The sequence below is a fragment of the Phocoena phocoena genome, chromosome 7, assembly GCF_963924675.1.
Source record: "Phocoena phocoena chromosome 7, mPhoPho1.1, whole genome shotgun sequence".
In the NCBI taxonomy this organism is placed as follows: domain Eukaryota; kingdom Metazoa; phylum Chordata; class Mammalia; order Artiodactyla; family Phocoenidae; genus Phocoena; species Phocoena phocoena.
This window is the reverse complement of record NC_089225.1, coordinates 56459778-56481060: the sequence shown is the minus strand read 5'-3', so window position 1 is coordinate 56481060 and position 21283 is coordinate 56459778. Positions and strand designations below refer to the sequence as shown.

The 21283-nt window shown below is 34.6% G+C and overlaps 1 protein-coding gene across 2 annotated transcripts in view; it reads left to right on the top strand.

Moving 5' to 3' along the window:
* The window catches only part of OLA1 (Obg like ATPase 1), a 169090-nt gene that overhangs the window by 111280 nt on the left and 36527 nt on the right, over window positions 1-21283 (top strand). For both annotated transcript variants that reach the window (XM_065880387.1, XM_065880388.1), the window contains 2 exons: window positions 11463-11543; window positions 11845-11942. In XM_065880387.1, coding sequence (XP_065736459.1) covers window positions 11463-11543; window positions 11845-11942 — 179 coding nt within the window. The remainder of the gene's footprint in view (window positions 1-11462; window positions 11544-11844; window positions 11943-21283) is intronic.

Below are 21283 nucleotides of genomic sequence, written 5' to 3'. Positions count from 1 at the left end.
TTCATTCACCTTTCTCCCCATATCCTCTCTGTTCTCGTGGTCTCCAACTTAGTGGACCCAAATTGTTTGAACTGAGTATCAGTATCTTTGACTCCTCTCTCTCATGTACAATTTATATCCCATCCTGTTGATTTTATCTCCTGAATATTCCTTGTATCTCTTCCTTCCTCCTTATTTTAAAAACTTCTTTAGTTTGGGCCTCATTTATGCTTAAACTGATTTCTTTACCTCCATTCTTGCTTTTGTTCTCCACAATTAGAAACTGCAGATCTCACTATGTTATTCTCTTGATTAAGATACCTCACCATCTTCCCGTAAGATACTGCCAACATAAAGTCCACAGCTTACAAATTTCTTTGTGATCCGACTTTGCCTGACTTATACGTTCTCAGCTCTCCTAACAGTGAACTAAACATTTTGGTTTCACATGAGCTCATTAACTACAACTCTACCCTTTTGCTGCCCCTTCAGTCCTGTTTCCTAGTCATCCTTTGAGATACAGCCTAAATCAGAAGCTTCTTACTCTTTAAAAAAAACATTTTATTGTGGCAAACTATACATAAAATAAAATTTACCACTTTAATCATTTTAAGTGTACAATTTAGTGGCATTAAGTACATTCACAATGTTGTACAATCATCACCACTATCCATTTCTGGAACTTTTTCACCATCCCAGACTGAAACTCTGTATCCTTTAAATAATAACATACCATTTCCTCCTCCTTCCAGCCCCGGTAACATCTATTCTACTTCCTTTCTCTATGGATTTGCCTATTCTAGGTACCTAATGAAAGTGGAGCTATACAAATTTTGTCTTTCTGTATCTGGCTTATAGGTCCTCAGTTCTCACTATTATTTATTTGAAGACAGCAATTAGGAAGTGCAAAGCTGTTTAAGACTAGCAAGATAACACAAAAAATGTATTGTGTTTGGGGCAAGGCTCACAAGGATTAGACTCATTTGAGACCAAACTACTTTAGAATCATCAATTTATATATACCCTGAGGGGAATAAACTCATATAACAACTGATGTTTTGGTGCATATGCTATAGGCATACTTTCCTGGATATTTCTATCTGTCCACTTTCTCCTTGCCTGTTGCCAATGGAACACAGATGGAGAAAATTAAAAACAGGACATGTTAGTATCCCCATAAACTCATTATTAGCAACCTCAAGTGGGTCCTCAGCTATATCCAGCTTTCCTAGTTGCTCCCCTGCTCTCTGCTGCAACTGCTTCCCTACTCTCCTCAAACCTCTTATTTATGTCCATTCCTGCTTTCATCCATCCCTACCCTTAGCAGACAACCTTGCCTCCTATTTCAAAGATCAGAATAAAAGCCATCAGACATAGGAATTCCCTCATTTTCTCTCTAATTTTCCACTAGCCAAAACTAAAGCCTACTGTTCATTCCTCTTATCTATGGCTAGTTATTCCAATTCTTTGAATCTTATCACTTACTTTCTAGAAATCTTACACTATTAGTCATCCCTTGTTTTTTTTCCCTTTGTTGCTTTTAAGTGATTTTATTGAGGTAAATTAACATAGCATTAAGTTCACCCTTTTCATATATATAATTCAGTGGTTTTTAGTGTATTCACAAAGTTGTATTTCAGTTACCAGTAGTTCCTTCTTTCTTGTATATACAATTCGTCCCTCTCAAACTAGACCGTTTGCATCAACTATTTAAAGATGTCTTTTTTAATCTTAAAAAACACTTCTTACTGAATACCACACTTCTCATCCTTCAATTACCATATTTTCTCTATTCTCCTTCTTCAAAACCTCTTGAAAGAGTTATTTTTTCTACCTCCTAATAACTCAGTTCTACCTATCTGGTTTATCTGCTCATTAAACTCAAACAGTTTCACCAGGGTCATTAGTGGCTTTTGCATTGTTAAATCCAAGGAACATTTTCAGTCATCTTGATTTGTCAGTAGTATTGGACACTGTTGTGTCATTGCCTGAACTACTCTTCCCTTGGATTCCATGACCACATTCTCCTGGTTTGCCTCCTACTTCTCTAGCAACTTCTGTTTCTTTTGCAGACTCATCTTCTTATACCTTTGCTATTAAATATTGGCATTACTTAAAGTTGAGTCTTAGGCTCTCATCTCTTCTCTCATTTCTCTTTCTATGTGATGCCATCCATACCCATTGATACAATTACTATTGAAATACAAATAGCTTTCAGATTTGTATCTCTAACCCCGATCTGTCCTCTGAACTCCAGGCTAGTATATTTAATTCCTGACTTGACATCTCATGTGTTTCTCAAAGACAACTCAAAAGTTAGCACATCTGAAATCAAACTCCCTCCCTCAAACCTGATTCTCTTCAGGGTTTCTTAACTCAGTGAATTGTACCACTGTCTGTTAGATTATGCAAACCAAAAACAATCGTTTTTGACACATTCTCTTTCCATCATTTCTTATATCTAGTCTATCACTGAATTCTGGCAATATACAGATGTAATAATATGCCTATATTTTCTTGTGTATATGCATACATATAAAGATAAAGGATAAAACAAATACGGCAAAATGATACTTTAATGAATATGTGTACAGACATTCTCTATTGTAGTTTTTCTTTAAGTTTGAAATTATTTCAAAATAAAAGGTAAAAACATAGCAAAATTAAAATGTCTTATGACTTTAATGTAAGGAGGTACAGTTAAAATATATGACAGGGCTTCCCTGGTGGCGCAGTGGTTGGGAGTCCCCCTGCCAATGCAGGGGACACGGGTTCGTGCCCCGGTCTGGGAAAGATCCCACATGCCGCGGAGGGGCTGGGCCCGTGAGCCATGGCCGCTGAGCCTGCGCGTCCAGAGCCTGTTGCTCCGCAACGGGAGGGTACACAAACAGTGAGAGGCCCGCGTACCGCAAAAAAATAAATTAATTAAAAAAATAAATAAAATATATGACAATAATAGCACAATGGGGGTGATAATGACATAATTTAAAATGATATAATACTCCAATTAAAAGACAAAGAGTTTGGCAGTTTCTCAAAGAGTTAAACATAGAATTATCATGTGACCCAGCAGTTCCACTCCCAGATTGATATTTCCAAAAGAATTGAAAACTGGTGCTCAAACAAATACGTGTACATGCATGTTTATAGCAGCACTATTCACAATAGCCAGAAGATAGAAGCAGCCCAAATGTCCATCAGGGGTTAAGTAAACAAATTGTGGTATATACATACAATGAATATTATTCAGCCTTAAAAAGTAAATGAATGCAGATGCCAGATGTGGATCAACCTTGAAAATATTATGCTAAGTGAGAGAACCCAGACATAAAGGTCACATATATTGTATGATTCCATATGTGTAAAATATGCAGAGTAGGTAAATTCATAGAGACAGAACTGAAGATTAGTGGTTGCCAGGAGCTAGTGGGAGGGGAAAATGGGGGCAAACTGCTTAATGAGTACACGGTTTTACTTTAAAGTGATTGAAATGTTTTAGAAGTCGATAGAGGTGGTGGTCGCATTACAGTATGAAGGCTTAGTACTAAATTACTTTAAAATGGTTAATTTTATGTTTATTTCATCTCAATAAATTTTTAACAAATTAGTTAAGACAGAGAATGTCAGATTGGATTTTTAAAACCTACCTCTATGCTGCTTATAAGATAACATCTTAAATATGAAGACATGGAAAAATTGGAAGTAAAGGATGGAGAAATATATACCACCCCTCTCAAAAAAAAAGCCACTGTATTATAGTAATATCAAAATAGACTTTAAAGGAGTTATAAGGAAGCATTTCATAATGCTAAATGTTCAATCTACCAGGAAGATAAAATAATTTTAAGTTTGTATATGCCTAATAACATAACTTCAAAATATATAAAGCAAAAGCTGATAGAACTAAAAAGTTTTTTTAAAAAGACCCAAATCTACAGTCATGATAGAATATTTTAATACTTCTCTTAGTAATTGATAGAACAAGCAGACAGAATTTTAGTAAGAATATAGAAAACTTAAACAATGTGATTAATTAATGTGACCCAGTTGACATATAGAATACTGCACCTAACAACCACAAATGTCCGTTCTTATCAAGTACCAATTTAACATTTACCAAAATTTTCCATATTATTAGCCATATAGCAAATGAACAAATTTCAAATGATTGAAATCATAAAGAATATGTTATATGACCACTATGGAATTAAAATCAGCAATCGTCTTTCACAGAGTGAAAGAACATATTTGCAGTATCTAATAAAGAACTTGTCTACAGAATATGCAAAGAACTATAAATAAGAAAAAGGCAGCCCAATAGAAGAATAAGCAAAAGACTTGAACAAGTACTTCATAAGAGATGAAATCCCCCAGTAATCATTAGGGAAATGCAAATTCAGACTATGAGATACTACACACTTACCATTAAGAAAACTGACAGTACCGAGCGTTGGAGGAAATGTGAAGCAAATGGAATTCTCAGTGTTGATGGGAGTGTAAATTAAATTAGTACATCTGCTTTTGAAAACTGATCAGCAGTGTATATGAAGTTTGAGTAAATGTGTGACCTGAGACCGGTGCAATTCCAGTCTTAGGTATATGCTCAAGAGAAATGCATACATAAATTTACTGAAGTACATGTATAAGACTGTTTATAGAAGCTTTATTTGTAATAGTTTTAAAGTATAAACAACCTCAGTGTCTACCAATAGTAGAATAGGCAAATTGAGGTATATTCCTACAGTGGAATATTACATGGCAAAGAAAGAACACACTATGACTATATCTAACAACGTGGATGAATTTCACGAACAATGTTGAAGGAAAGAAGCTGGACACAACAATACGTATTTTATGAATCTATTTCCATAAATTTCAATAACAGGCTAATTTGTGGTATAAAAAAGCCAGGATAGTGCTTATCTCTGGAGAGGAGTGGAACATTGTGACTGCATTACTGGTAGTATTCTTTGTGTTGATCAGGTGGTAGTTACATGCATATGTTCATTCTGTGATACTTCATCAAGCTGTACACTTATGTATGTTACACTGAGTATATGTTATACTTCAGTATAACCCCTTTTCAAGTTTGACCTTCAAACCACATTATATTCTGCCATATCAGGTGAATCTCCAACTTGGATTTTTATTTTCCGGCTTTGATTTTGCTTCCTTAAAAATCTGTCTTAGTTCATCAACTCTTGACATCTCATCCATTTTTTTCTAACCTCACTCTGTTCTCTATTTATGGCCTCATGCTCTTGTTTCATAGGCGTTCTTTTTGTATTCTGCCAAGTATGCCAAATGATTCATTGAGAGAGTGGTGTGTGTGTGTGTGTGATCATTTTCCTCTTCCTTTATGACTCTCCTTATTCAGTAGCCTTTTTATTAAAATCAGATTTGTGGGCTTTGCCTCTTCCCTTTTCCTTCCTTGAACGTGGTGAAATCCATTCAGACTTATTTATAGATGTCATAGGGACAGTTGCCTTCTTCTTAGTAATAGTCAAATCCTCCGCTGAGATCTATACCTCAGAAATGAATGGGTGTCCATCCCGGTTGCCACTTTATAGCCGATGGGCTAGGAACATTGCTGTTTTAAGTTTCCACTGTTTACTTCAGTGAATCAGATAACTGAAAACCAACAACTGCCAACATACATTCTAACAGGTGATTGCTAGAATTAACCGATCATTTTAATTCTTAGAGGACATTCCCCCCCCACCCTCCCGCACATACTCGCTCAGCCATCAGAGCATTGCTGCCAGGTGTCTTAGTTTGCTTCTGTGTTGCCTGACTCTTTTCTGGAAGTTTTAGTCACTGAAGTATGTAGAAAGATGGTAGCCAGTGATCACTTCTCTGGTCTGCATAAACAGCAGCATTCATCTAGTAGAGAAACAAATGCTTAATATTCTGATTCAGGCAGATATTTAATTTCAACTTAGAATACAATGGAGGTCTGTTTCATGAGTGAAAGTGTAGTTAGGATTTTCCTCTATTTGGGTTGTTTAAAGGGGATATTTGGTTGGAGCAGGAAGAAGCTGTATTAGTGGACTTCTAACCAGACTATTTTGAGCTGGAGGCCTTGCCCCCCATTCTTTTGGTCTGAGTGCATTGTTGGCTGTGTGTGTTAAAGCCACCCAACCAGCATAGGTCAGCTCATCTGGGTGTTAACTTCAGGTATTAAGGTAGTGGGTTTGGCTAGAGAGAAGTACCAGGCTTGGAAGCTATCATTATTGCAGAATAAGAGTGATAAACTGCCAAGCCTATCCAGTTAGCCACCAAATTTTAGGATTACAGATGGTGGGCAGAGGATAGATGAAGTCCTCCCTTCCCCCTCACCCTGTGAATATACCTTTATTTTTTTTCCCTATCTTAAAGATGATATTTATTGGTTAAAAATAAAACAGCATTATATTTTTAAAAAAGAAGGCAGAAAGGGAAAGTCTCTCTGGGATCCAATCTTCCTGATTTCTATTGCTACCAATTTGTTAAGGCATCTATCCAGTTTCATTTTATGAGTACATTTATTTATATGTATTATATGTAGTTTCAGAACCACAAATGGAATCACATTGTGCATTCTGCCATAAATAATAATACTTAATATCTATGGAATATTTACTATGTACTTGGAACTGTGGCAATTACTTTACATGTATTTTCTCATTTAATCCTCTCAATCACCGTATATTGAATTGGAGTTACTATCCCAGTTTTACAGAGACAAACTTGGGTTAAGTAAGTTACACAGCTACAAAGTGATAGAGCCAGGACTTGAGCCCAAATCTGTTTGACAACAAAATCCATATTCTTAACTTTTTTCCATTGTTTTGAACCTGCTTTTTTTACTTAGCAATGTATTTTGAACATTTTCCTATGCAAATATATATACAGATATGTCTTGTCTTAATGGATAAAAACTGTTCTGTTGTATGGATGTCCCATAATTTATTAACGAATCTCCAGTTTATGGGTTTTTAGGTTGCTTCTAATCTGTACCTCTCTTCTTGTGCTAGTATCACACTGTTCCAATTACTGTAGCTTTATGATTTATTTAAATATATAGTAAAGCAAGCTACATATTTTTTTCTCTAAACATATTTAACTCTCAAGCAATTCATTCTTTTAAAATAATGATATATTTAATTTGTAATGTTTTCCAACAACCCTGTTATGATTTTAACTGTAATTGTGTTAGATAAACATTATAGTGGCTAGAATTTTTATCAGCACGGTTTTGATAAGAATAGATGAATTTTGAGTGCAGAGTCTGGCTGAAGCAGGTTTTAGGTCAGTGTCTCTGGACCTCGAGTATGAGAGTCCATGAACCTAGAACATATACTTAAATTGGCTGTCGTTGGAGCATTTGAGTATTGCCATGGAGTCACATAACCATGGTTCTTGGATTTTTGGATTGTGAATCCTTTTTAAAAGCATTTGGAAGATATGTGCCATTATCCCTCAAATGCACATAAACATAGAACTTTACATACAATTTCAGGGTATTAGGAAACTCCTGAAATCCATTTATGGATCATGGATTAATAATTTCTGCTTGTGGGAACTAGAAAATACCAAAATAGAGAAGTCAAGTAGTCTTAGAAAGTCTATATGGGTTATATAACATAACGAGGTTATATTAGTGTTTGCAAAGAAAGTATTATTTTTATGGTTCATGGATTGACAATCAGATATTTTACCCACATAGAAAGAATATAGAATTTTCCTGGTGACCTTGGAATGAGAATGAGGACTTTAAATAACAGCCTTGGGAATGCCTAGGCTAAACAGGAGTAATTAGAAAGGCAGTAAGGAAGACAGGCCAGGGTGATTGGACAGAACGTGAATTTTCAAGTCACTTAGACCTGAATTTGAATCTCAGCTCTGCCCCTTACTGGCAATAGGAATTTAGGCAAATCATACATCCTGAGTCTAAATACATTATAGTTGCTGTTAACAACAACAGTAATAAAATATATCAAGAACATAGAGCATTTCTAAAGTTAAATGTGAGGCTATCATCAATAAGAGTCACGGCAGAAGAGCAAAGTATTCAAGGTGAGTTTGGATTAAGTTTTTTTGGAGTTAAACGGTAGTTGTTCAGCAAAAGCTAGTCCTTATAGAATGTTAAGGATAGAAGCCTGAATTGAGATTTCACTAAGAGAGCCAGTATTGTTGGTAACCGTCAGAAATTTGAAGAAAAGGACTAATGAACAATTATTCCAGTTGGAGAAGATGTGTGCTTTAAAGGAGTACTCAAGAGACTATATTGGCATTTTGTAGATCACTAGTATTTAATCTTTCAACAATCATAAAAACAATGACAAAACTCATATTTATCGAGAGCTTACTCTGTGCCAAGAACTATGCTAAACACCTTATATACATTATCTCTTTTGATCTTTACAACAACCCGCAGGAGGTAGATAGCATCATTATCTGCATTTTATTAATGAAGTAATAGGTCATAGACCTGGTAAGTGGTGGATCTAGGATTTATTCCCACATTTAAACATAAAGTGGTTACCTCAAGTTAGATACTCATGTTGTTGCAATATAACCAAAAAAGTTCAAATGACCAGGAATTTTTACACAGTCTTCATCATGTACAGAATTTATTTTGGAAATGAGGAATTTGTTGAAGTTATCAGAACAGTCCTCCTCCTACATCTGTATTTCTATATAACGATGTTACTAAAGACATACAAAACTCTAAAGTAACTTCTGATGCATCAAGCATTAGTGTTTCTATTTTATGCTTTTATTGTATTCTAATTCGTTAAAAGTAGGTTAAGTTATAGGTTTTTTCAGTTAACCAAATTATAATATAGGTTTTTTCAGTTAACCAAATTCAATTAAATGGAATATTGTTCTAACTATAATTATTAATATATATGTTTATATATACAAGCATAGGAAAAATTCAGTCAATCCATTAAGTAGTTTATACAAATAAGTCCAAATGTTTTCTTTCATTTGATCAGCAGTTTTTCAGGTAAGGAACGTAGCATCTTTAATTTTGCTAAAACTAAATATTTTTACTTTATGTAAGAAAGACATCACTTTGCAGCTATACCATATAATGATCATTTACATAAAGTAATCTTATCTGAAAGCAATCTATTTTTGATTTGTCTTAGGTAAAACTGGCATCTTAATAATCTAAGGTGTCTTTTCTTGGCTTTTAAATCTTTTGTAGGGATAATTAAGAGAGTACTGAGTATAAAATAAAATATTTTAAGTTTTAAAATATTTTTACTTTAAACTGTTTAAAAACTTGGTTATAATCTTTAAATTTTTCTAAAAGGATTTGAATGTGGCTTTAGTGAATATACTTCTTTAGAACTTTAATTATGAGTTAATTCTCTTTATCTAAAATTTGAGTGCTCCTAATTTGTAATATAATATGGTGGTGTGAAGGGGGAAAGAAACTAACGCCAAAAAGATTTTGTGATAGGATCTCTATTTCTGAAGTGGTGCTTTAGTTAATTTAAAATGAAACTGAAATACTGAAATTCCTTCACTAGCAATCAGCATTTATTGAGGCCCTTTGGTTTTGTGAAAATGTTTATAGTTAAAAGTATTTTATACTTTTTATATGATTAAGATTTAATTTCCTTCCTTATTTTTGGTTTGGCTTTCCTTTGTCTATTTTCTTTTCTTTTTTTAATTGAAAAAAACTAACGGAACCAAATGTAAGATGGTACCACTGTTTTCTCCTTCTTTTGTATAATCTTGTTGCGTGTCTCCACATAAGCTGTTCTGGCCTCTCATCATAGTAACCAGCTGGGCCATTTCACCTGCTGGAGCCATTAAAGAGGACTCTCTCCCCCTAGATTAATCCCCTCCGACATTAGTTTTTTGCACTGACAACTGGAGCAGGCATTCAGAATTTGCAGGTGGCCAGTGTGACGCACATAATTGCCTACAATTTTAGGCAATGAATAAAAATGGTCTACATTACTTGTCAAAGGTTGTATATGCAGTGCCAAGTGAGATCTATGGGAAGCCTTTTAGGGTTTAAAGAACAGTTAATAGCAAGGCTGCACAGGGCTTTTTTAATCATAATGCATTTGTAATATAGCACTTTGATCTTCTCCTTGTAGGAAATGGTGTTACATTAGCCACTTTTAAACATTTATGAGTGAAATAGAAGAGTAAAAGTGATTATTCTTAAGCAGACCATGTTAGATTTCATTAAAAGTTTTCGGCTTGCCCCTTCCTTGTTGAAGTCTGTGGGAAGTCCTTTTCCTGGAGGGTTTCAAATCAGGATCTAAGGATATAGGGCTTTTTCCTTATTTTTCCTGTTGGTAACAGCAAGATTTGGAAGGAAGGTATACTAAATACTGAGGTAATTTAACAAGTGGATATTTATAGAAGACTAATGATTTATGATAAAATAAAATACATCATGAAAATCTAAGAAATCTATTACTAATAATTGTGTATTACAATAAATTTTGAGAAATGCATATTTAAAACGTACCCATAAGTTATCTTTAACAACAACAACAACAAAAAACAGATGACTCTCAAACGCACTTCTTCTGGAAGAGCGAAGTTTGACCTTTCAGACCCAAGAGCCTTTTATTAACACCTGCCTGTAAGGAGAACCTTGCCACACGCAGCTTTTAGATTCAGAACCACAAAACTGATGAGGAAAGGCTTGAAGGGTTCAGTTTGTGTCACTTGCTGTTTGCCGTTTCCATTTCACAGATGATTAATCTTTCTGTGAAGAAAGGCCAGAGAAACAAAGCACATTGGGCTCTTCCTGCAGTTACTCCTTCTGAATGCACACTAGCTTGCTAACTAAAAGGCCTTTAGATTTCCAGCAGAGAGAGATGTTCTGAAAGTGAATGCAGCTGGTTGGAGGTCACCAGTGCAGGGCTCTTGCCATTGTGTAATGGAGGCTTTGGCAGGTTGGGGGGGGGGGGGTGGAGCAGGGACAGGAGAAGTGGGCAGGGAGAAGGTGTCAGCAAAAAATTAATTCAGAATAAAAAGGGTTTTGGTCAGTTGATTTAATATTTTGGAGGGTAGATCATCAATAATAGGCTCAATTTCATCTATTTTGTTTTCCTTTTTAAGGAAAAAATTATAATTCAGTCTTTCTCCAGTGTTCCCCCCACCTTTTCCTAACAGCATGTTTATCTTGCAGTTTACATCACTAGATAATGTTGAGATATTATTAACTCTTGTAGTCTTTGGTATGTTTTAATGGTTTGAAAATTTTAAGATTGTTACTAATTTTGCTAGTATTCCACATTTCATATGGTAAAATTTTAATGCCACATTAATGTTTCATTTCATATTTTAATGAGATATTGAAAATAATTATCTGTGCGACTTAGTTCTTTCATTAAAAAGTTGCCTTTATTTTTATAGTCAACTTTTAATTGAGGGTTTGAAAACTTTTAATTTTAATATTTAGTATCTAAATGCTTAGTATTCATCTTGTATTTACTTTTTTTCTCAATTGTGTATAGGACATAATGTGCAAAGTCAAATCCTGGGTTATAGATCAAAAGAAACCTGTTCGCTTCTGTCATGATTGGAATGACAAAGAGGTAAATTATAAATATGATGCGATCTACTATTACCTTTGCTTCGATTTCTTAGAGAACAAAATTGTCATTATTTTACACTTATTATTATATCTAGTTAAACTTTATTTCTCTCAATGATTTCTTATTCCCAGTTTTGTTATTTTTTCTTTTCCCCTACTCCTGATATTTTGTGACAACTAATCTTTTAGAAACAAGAATTATAAAAATGGCTTCTTGTTTAAATAGTTTTCTTTCAAGTTCTTTAGTGACTTAATATTTACTCAACTTTTAAAAAGGACTCTTTTTCTATCTCCCACTTTAGATTGAAGTGTTGAATAAACACTTATTTCTGACTTCAAAACCAATGGTCTACTTGGTTAATCTTTCTGAAAAAGACTACATTAGAAAGAAAAACAAATGGTAAGTTTTTTTTCTCCCCAGATGTACCCCGACATATCATATCTGAACACACACAAACACACATACATATGTACTTACTGCTATGTTTGATTTAAAATTTTTCTCCTTATTATTAAAAAGTTTAAAATGGATGAGAAAGCTTTGCCTAGTGTTAACATTCCGAGAGGAATCTCCTAATGATTTACACTGAGAGAACTTAAGAGGAAAAAGAAAGGAATTACATTAGGCAATATTGAATTATACATATTTAATTATCAAATTTATTGAATAGACATTAATATTTCCTTTGCAAAATGAGAATAAATCTACTTAGAGCAATAAAACTTTTTAAACTAGGAAATTCTAGCTTTGTTGATTTTATATGTGACTTTAAAATATCTACTTGGAATTGTAGCTGGGCATAAGTTTTAAAATCCAGATTGAATACTTAAAAAACATTTTTTTTTTCCCGGTTCGCGGGCCTCTCACCGTCGCGGCCCCTCCCATTGCGGAGCACAGGCTCCGGATGCGTAGGCCCAGTGGCCATGGCCCACGGGCCCAGCCGCTCCGCGGCATGTGGGATCCTCCCGGACCGGGGCACGAACCCACGTCCCGCGCACTGGCAGGCGGACTCCCAACCACTGCGCCACCAGGGAAGCCCTTAAAAAACATTTTTTTAATTAAAAAAAAAGGTATGGTGGAGGGAAAGACCAGGTATTTGTTTCAAAATACTTTAAAATACACAAAGGTAAAAACTATGCATTCATGTATTGATTGTCATTTTTGACATGTAACCAAAATGTGCCAGGTTTCCTTTAGTTCACTAGTAACTTCAAAAAATCATATGTTTATGTAACATAAGGGCATGTACACATTTGGCATGGTACTCACTGGACCCTCAGTATTTTATACTGTTAAGTCATACAAGCAAACCAAAACTATCCAAAGTAAAATATCTGAATTCTCCTAAAATATATTTTCATTTGTTTTCCCCTGTACTTCATTAAGTACTTAGATGCACATGGTTTCAATTTTCCATTAAAAATTCTCATTTCCATATGATATCAAAGAGTGAGAAGCTTTAAACTGAAAAATAAACATTCATAGACTGGAAGCCAAAACAATAATTAATGTCAGATGGTTAACTCCAATAAATCATTAGAATAAATTCTGTGAAATTGCTGCAACTAAAAATGCCCTGTTGATATTACTATAAGACATTTTGTGTTCCTGATAGGAAACTGAATTTGGCCTCTTAATTTGTAATGTTCTAGAAAGCATAAACCTGACATGAAAATTCAGTTCTGACTGGTCAGTGTCTTCCAGTAGATAATTAACTTTAAAATAAACAGTTCTGTCTAGTTTCTTATATAAAATTCTTATAAATTTTGTGATTGATATGTTAAAAATTGTTACCTTTGGGAAGGAATTTTAAATATATTATTTGACTTCAGTTAATAAATCTCATTGTAGTGTGAATGGTAAGGTTTCCCAGGGCTCCGTGAAACAATACAGACATCAAAGTTTACATGAAAAGCGATGAGTCAGTTTCCTTGCCCAAAGGAGCTTCTCACACCTGTATTTGGATGATTACAGGTAGAACTCCCAGGCTCTAATTGTACAGTAAATACTATTTCCCAGACCCTAATGGTAGACAGACTGCTTGGGAGACGCCAGTCTGTGATTTAGCTGTCGCCAGACACCCCATGTTTTTTGTGAGACCAGTTGTGATGATGATATGGTTACAGCCAATTGAAAGTAAACTCTTGTCTAAATAGCACATTTTAATTTATAAAAATGTAGAGGTATGGATGATCCTATTTATAAAATCAAATTTTAGATTTTGTGTATGACTGATGATCTGGTTTGGGGTAGTGTGTATGTTTGGTGGGGGTGGGGGGAGTCAGATCTTGTGGAAGTTAGTGTAATTGTAGCTGAAAGATCAAAGACTGGGTAACTGAGTGATGTTCCAGAAGAGAATTTACCACATAGCCATTTTCTGTACAGTTTCTGCCGCCTGCTGTTCCTATTTTCCCTCAAGCTAGCCATTGACTACCCCCTGTGCATCCCTGCTCGTAAAAAATGATTGAGGAAGTATTTGTCATGTATTTATGAGTGGGAAACATTGTGTGATAGGGAATGGCATCTACTGGAGCCAGAAAGATTGCCATTCTCCTTTCATTCAGCCACTCTGCTACAGCTTTAAATCTGTTTATGCAACATAGCCTTTGTATTAAAGTGCAGAACAAATTTTTATTATGAAGGATATGAACACTAGGTTTTCATCACTTATAACATTGCAAGCAGATGTAAATAGTTAAAATATATTTTAATTACTAAATCCTTTAAATTTGTGTTAGCATCTTGTTTTTTGGTAATGTTTATATCTCAGCTCCATTTGCATAAGTTGCTCCTTTAGCAAAAGAAAAAGGTTTTGTTTTTTTTAAGGTTATTATGTAATGTTACTGTAGCAAATTAACACTGATGCAGGAAGTAGTAATAAATATTTTCATGGGTCTTTTAGATCTAGAAAGCTATTTTAAATGGTCAGGAAAGAGGAGGAGGAGTTTGTGATTCTGGCCACAAGAGGAAGACAAACTATATTTTAGGGGGTCACTATTTCAGAAGTAATGAACGTTTTAATTACTAAAGTTCACTTTAAATTTAAATGGAAACATGTTAATTTTTAAGTCCTAGAAAATAAGGAAGCATTTTGAAAGACAAGTCTTTTGTGTTACTGAGTAGGTGTATTGACCTTTTTGAAAGATGTAAAAACCGGAATGGTTCCAAGCATCTACTCACTGGTTTTAACAATGTTGAATTAGTCATTTCATTGATTTATGATTAAGACCTAGCCCCTGAAGAGAAGCTAATAACATGGCAGCCGGGTTAGTTACAGTTGTGTTGTGATTAGATGACAGTAATCAAGATGTTGTAAGGGGAATCCACAGAATTTTTTTTTATTATTATATATTGTTGTTCTTTGAATGAATAAAACTATGCAGAAATTGTTGTTGTGTCGTTGTCGTCATCATCTCTGGCAGATGTCAATGATTTTTGAACACTTGAGGATTTCATATTTTAAACATGATCAGTTACTTATAACTAAGATCCTATTACATGTAGTATTAATTTTCATTTGAGATCGCCTAATGAGTCATGGTATCAAGCTGGTATAGGACATTAGACCTGCCAAACTGTTGCTTAATTAGGGGTGTAAATTTCAATCTTTGCACGTTTGCTGCTCTGTTAGTAGTATATCCTATCCAATTATGAAATTGGTAGAACTAATTTTGTACACCTACATAGCTTCCAATTTTGTTTCCTTTTTGTGTTCTCTTGTCCCCATCCTTCTTAAAACTGTTGATAAAGGATAATTTTATTTTGTTGTTTATGATACTACATATTCAACTGAAAAGTATAACTAAAATTTAAGACATTCAGACTTCTTGTATGCATGTGTGTGTGTGTGTGTGTGTGTGTGTGTGTGTGTGTGTGTGTAAAACATGTATTTGCATATGCCCTGGTGGGCTTGTGGTCACTGAACATTATTCTCTAATATTATATAAGAGTCAATTAATCTGAGTGTTGAAATTGATTCAAGATAGGTAGACAAGTAGTTGCAGTCTTTTAAGCTGTTTTGTAATCAAGGGCAATGTGTCAGGTTCACTAAATGAATTTTAAATAGAAAAATGTTTTATTAATTCATATTTTACTATGATTCTGTCTGCCCTACCCCAACTTTTCTGTTTTTGTTAGTTTTCCACATAATTTGTACATAACAATTAAATGTAGTTTGGTGATACTGTATATTGTATACCTGGCTAGGGGGAAAATCATGGAATAAGCCCAATATATTCTTGATATCTTGAACTGTATATAAGAATTACAGATACTATATCTCAGCAACTATTTACAAAGGGGAAGTGTGAACATTTTTTGCATATAATTTTTAATGTGTGTGTATATAATATAAAATTATATTTATATATGTTATATACTATTCAGGAAAAAAGTACCTTTCAGGTATATAGGGATAGTTTGAGCTATAATATCAATTGGTTCTTAGGCTTTCTTGTGCAAGTGCATCATATATTCACAGTAAGTATAGATGTTGACACATAAGCATACTTTACACATCTACTGTAATTATTGCTATTCCTATAGGAGTAGAAGTATTTAGTTGATTGGCAACTCTCCCCAGAGGTAATGTTGAGTGATCATCTGCCATACTGTGAGACTTAGGTTTTATTTTCTTGTTTACAGTCGGAGGTCTGACAGAAATTGTTCTACTTAACTCATCCTTGGACATTGTTCTCCACAACACATGTTATGTAGTAGCACATTTCCATTACGTCTTATCAATAGGAGCAGTATTCACTGTTATAGGTAATTTCACCGATTTCTATCATTCACTGATTTCCATTATTTTCAGGCTAAACACTTAACTCAACGTGAGCAAAAGTCCACTTCACAATTATATTTGTAGACGGTTAATATAACCTTCTTCCCACAGCATTTTCTTGGCCTTTCAGGAATGCCATGATGTATTCTGTAAAACTACTATAAGAAGTCATCAATTTCTGGCAAGATTATTCATTGAAGCTAGAAATTTAACACAGATAATGCTGCTTTGAAAAAAATCACATTGTTATACATTCTATTTACTCGAAACAAATAAAATGGGAATGATTAATTATTCTTAAATAAATTATTCATTTTAGTTCAGAAAGCTTCCCAAGTAGATTTGAAATTAGGTTCAATTCATATAAAGTTTTCAGGAACATACACTAGTATATAAAGCAAGATTCACATGTATAAGGTTTTTTTTAAATGTTTCACTTTATCATCCACTAGTCTGGCAAAGTAAAAGCCCTGAAATATCCATGCAGTGTTTCTTTGGGATTATAATTTATGTTTTTTTAAAAAATCACTTGTGGTTCTTATGGTTTGGGGGGAATGTTGTGTCAGCTTCATCTTGAAGTACCTAACATTATGAAGGCTGTGAGAAAACATTTTTTATTGTGTGTTCCTACCTTCTTGAAATCACAACGTAATGTTGTTAAGTTTGTTTTAACATGTGAGGAGTTTTTTAGCTGAATTAAATTTTAAAAGCTATAATTTGTAACTTTTAGTGGAGATTGCTTTATGAGGACTAGTGTTTATTTGCTGCTTTGCCAGATATAAAAGGGTGATAGAACAAGTTAAGGATATTCTGGAAGCCTAAACTAAGTGATTCTTTTTTTAGTATGAGATTGATTAAATTGGTAAATCCTATACAAAATATTCTTTTTTTTAAAAAAAATTAATTAATTTATTTTTGGCTGTGTTGGGTCTTCATTTCTGTGCGAGGGCTTTCTCTAGTTGTGGCGAGCAGGGGCCTCTCTTCATCGCGGTGCGCGGGCCTCTCACTATCGTGGCCTCTGTTGTTGCGGAGCACAGGCTCCAGATGTGCAGGCTCAGCAGTTGTGGCTCACAGGCCTAGTTGCTCTGCGGCATGTGGGATCTTCCCAGACCAGGGCTCGAACCCGTGTCCCCTGCATTGGCAGGCAGATTCTCAACCACTGCGCCACCAGGGAAGCCCCAAAATATTCTTAATTTTACTGAAGTAAGTTGTAAATGAATTCAAAAAGAAAAAATTTTCTTAAGACCCCTTCTCTGTTGTATAGTTTCTTATTTTTGCTATTGGATAATTATCAATTATTTACTTTTTAATTTGTATTATGATAAAGCTTTGAAACAGTACCATATGCACTATGAATTAGGATTTCAATAATTTCTGGTGAATGGATTTTGTGGAGTTGAATATTTCTTAATTTCTCTGGCCAAAATCTTGAGAGTGAAAAAAATATACTAAAGCAAGACAATCTTTTTATTACAAAAGATGGAAGGCTGAAAGAAGTGGGAGGGAAAAGACCTTTGGCCATTCAGGAATCTTTATTTGAATGTCCTTTAGCATTTGTATATGTATGTACATGTAATAATACTTGTGTACTTTTCTGGTTTCATTAAGTGGTTTTTGGTTACTCTTTCAGCAATTTCATAATTCCCGTCAAGAGATGTTAGTGCCCTAGAGCACATAGTCATAATGAAACCAAATCACACCTCTGATTCCATGTTTGAAAAAGATAATTATAGGGCTTCCCTGGTGGCGCAGTGGTTAAGAATCTGCCTGCTAATGCAGGGGACGCGGGTTCGAGCCCTGGTCCAGGAAGATCCCACATGCCACAGAGCAACTAAGCCCATGCGCCACAACTACTGAGCCTGAGCTCTAGAGCCTGCGAGCCACAACTACTGAGCCCACATGCTGCAGCTACTAAAGCCCGTGTGCCTAGAGCCCATGCTCCGCAGCAAGAGAGGCCACTGCAATGAGAAGCCCGCACATCACAAGGAAGAATATCCCCTGCTCGCCACAATTAGAGAAAGCCCGTGTGCAGCAACGAAGACCCAATGCAGCCAAAAATAAAAATAAGTAAATAAATAAAATTTTTTTAAAAAGAGCTAATTATGGAAGAAAGCACATCTTTTTATATGGATATAATGCTATTGACCCACCATATTAGGCATGTTAGGAATTTCCCCTGGCCTGTTTGCCTTTTTGCCCAATACAGTTTATAGGCAATAATTTCTCTTTGCAAGATCGTTCACTGAATTTGAGAAAGTGATACTGTACTTTTGGGAGTCAGTTGTTATCTTCATTAGCACCATCTGTTGACTTACTAATTTATGAGCAATATAATTTATGAGATGTGCTCATCTTTTTTAAAGTGACTGAAGAATTTTACTGCATATAATAGGGAGAAGTTTTACAAATTTTCTTCTAGCTTTAAGAGCCTAAAGCTCTTTCACAAAAAACAAGTGTTCTCTAGGATTCTTTCATGAAATTAAAACATATATTCCCCATACATGCACACACATATATAACCTAGGAAATGAAAGACAAACTTTGGCATACAGCTATATAATGTTCCTCAAATCACGAGTGATTCATGTACACAGAGAGTTTCTCTGCCTCTCTACCTGACTCACTTTGGTGAATACTTCAAGGTCTATTAATATTCTTAAAAATCTGTGTCCCAGAGGTTAAGGACTGTTGAGTCATATTTTGTTTCTAAAACTATGAGTTGAGATAAACTACACTCATCAAATGGGAGTTTTGAGTAGTAGTTGGTATAGATAGAGGCAACTGTTGAAGCCCAGAAATCTTAGGACTGTTGATGATGAGAGATAGGGCAGGGCCTTGTGAAGGCTGAAGAATGGAGTCTAACTGTAGTATATACAATCTCAATAACAGTGTTTTCCTGGGAGAAGGCTGTAGAAAAGGAAAGGAGAAAGTGCCATTTGGGGCAATTTCAATGTTTTGCCTAATATCTCCTGCTTATGCAGAATAGGAGAGGAGTATTATTTTCTGTGCCCCTGTCTTCTGTGGTCTCTCCTGTGTTCCCCAGTCACTAGATCTACCTTTGGAGATACTACTGTAGTTCAACTACATTATAAGTTAAATAGACTTCTGAAGGCTGGACCAAAATGCTGGATACCATTGATAACATTGGTTCTGTAAGGAAAGTGAATTCTAAGAAACTTAGAGCATATAGTCTATTTGTAAATTAGGTAGTGTATTTTATCAGGAAGTTTGATGTATTAAAAATACAGCTACTTTAGAATTTGAAATGCTAGTTTTGTGGTCCTTATTTGCTGCTAACTAGTTCTTCAACCTCAGGCAAATTATATAGCCATTCATGTATTGAAGACAGTTCATCAGAATGTTCACATAAAATGTGTTCTGTATAAACAATATTTCCGAAATTTAATTAGCATAACTCAAAACAATACAGTAATAGAAAAAGGACTTGGTAAGTCTTCTAAATGTATCTTTGGGATACATTCCCTTGGTTTTTCTTTCCATTATATCGATAAAGAAACAAAATGTATCATGTATATGTTTACAGCTATAATTCTATGCTTTGAAACAGTTGTCATCCAAAACAAAAACAAACAGAACCATCTCTATTTGCACAGTGGCGGTAGCGATAAAACTCCCATGATATCACCATCTTCCATAGGACTCTTCCCTCATCTCTCTCTCAGGTTAGGCCCTGTGACTTCATCATTTGAAGCTTAGAGGATTTTATTGTCACTCCTGGGCTTCCATTAGAGTAAATCATTCTTTGTTATGATAGCATAATTTTTTTTTAAAAAAATGGTGTTTATTCTTTAAAGCCTTTTAAAACAGTTCCATTGTATCACAGCTTCTCTATTTCTGAATGTTTATATGTATGTTGGGGATGAGGCAGTGAAGGTTAATAAAGAATTAAAGGAGATCATCTCTAAGGTTCCCTTCTTGTGCTAGAATTTTATGATTTTAGTGAATTATAGCAAATTCACAATGAAAAGATGCCCATGCAAATGTCTAGTACCTTCTCAACCCTCATATGTAGGTTTGTCATGGTAAGATTTTTTTGTGACCGTGGGACAATCCAGAGCATTCCTGAGGTTGGCAGATACATAATTCATGAGCCACTTTTCTGGACTGAATTGAAGATAAGACCTGGTCTTTCCCCCTCCTCTCATTCCTACTCCCATATCTCTACTCCTTTAAAATAAGTCTTTTCTGGATCTTACCATGCTCTTATCTTCCTCATAGTAGCTATTGCTCTGTCTAGAATGAGAACAAAGTAGAAATAAAACTTATTTGTAGAATTGGCATATCTATATTTGAAGGTAATTACATTACTCAAAATAATTGCATTTCCTTATTCTAAATTGACCTAGAAAGCATTTCCCCATCAAAAACATTTGATTATAAAACACCCTCAAAATCTTACTTAATCCACCATGTAGTAAAAATAGTACAGTTTGGGTGAGACATATTTTGGTATCTGTGACCATTTTTATTACCAATTTTAAAATTCTGCTAAAAAATATGTTTCAAAATAACTGACTTAGGAACTCTGAGTACACCCCTGTCTATAAATTTGGGGCTGCACATTGGTACCTGGTTCAGTCTTTTTAATGCTTATTATCAAGAAGACACTTAACTTCATAAAAACTGTCAATATGAATATAAATTTCAAGTTTATGTATTCTTATGAAGACTGTGAGCTCAGTGAAGAGATAGGTACTATGCTTCCTTTTTCCTTTTCTAAGCAAATAAACATTGAGACTGATTAAAAAAAGTCTTTGCCCCCATAAGGGTTATAGTCTCATGGAATAATAGACAACCAACAAACAAATATTTAATATAATGTCAGGAAATGATTAGGATCACTTTGCTGTACATCTGAAACTAACACAGCGTTGTTAATCAACTATGCTCCAATATAAAATAAAAATTTTAAAAAAAGAAATAGATTACCTCAGTG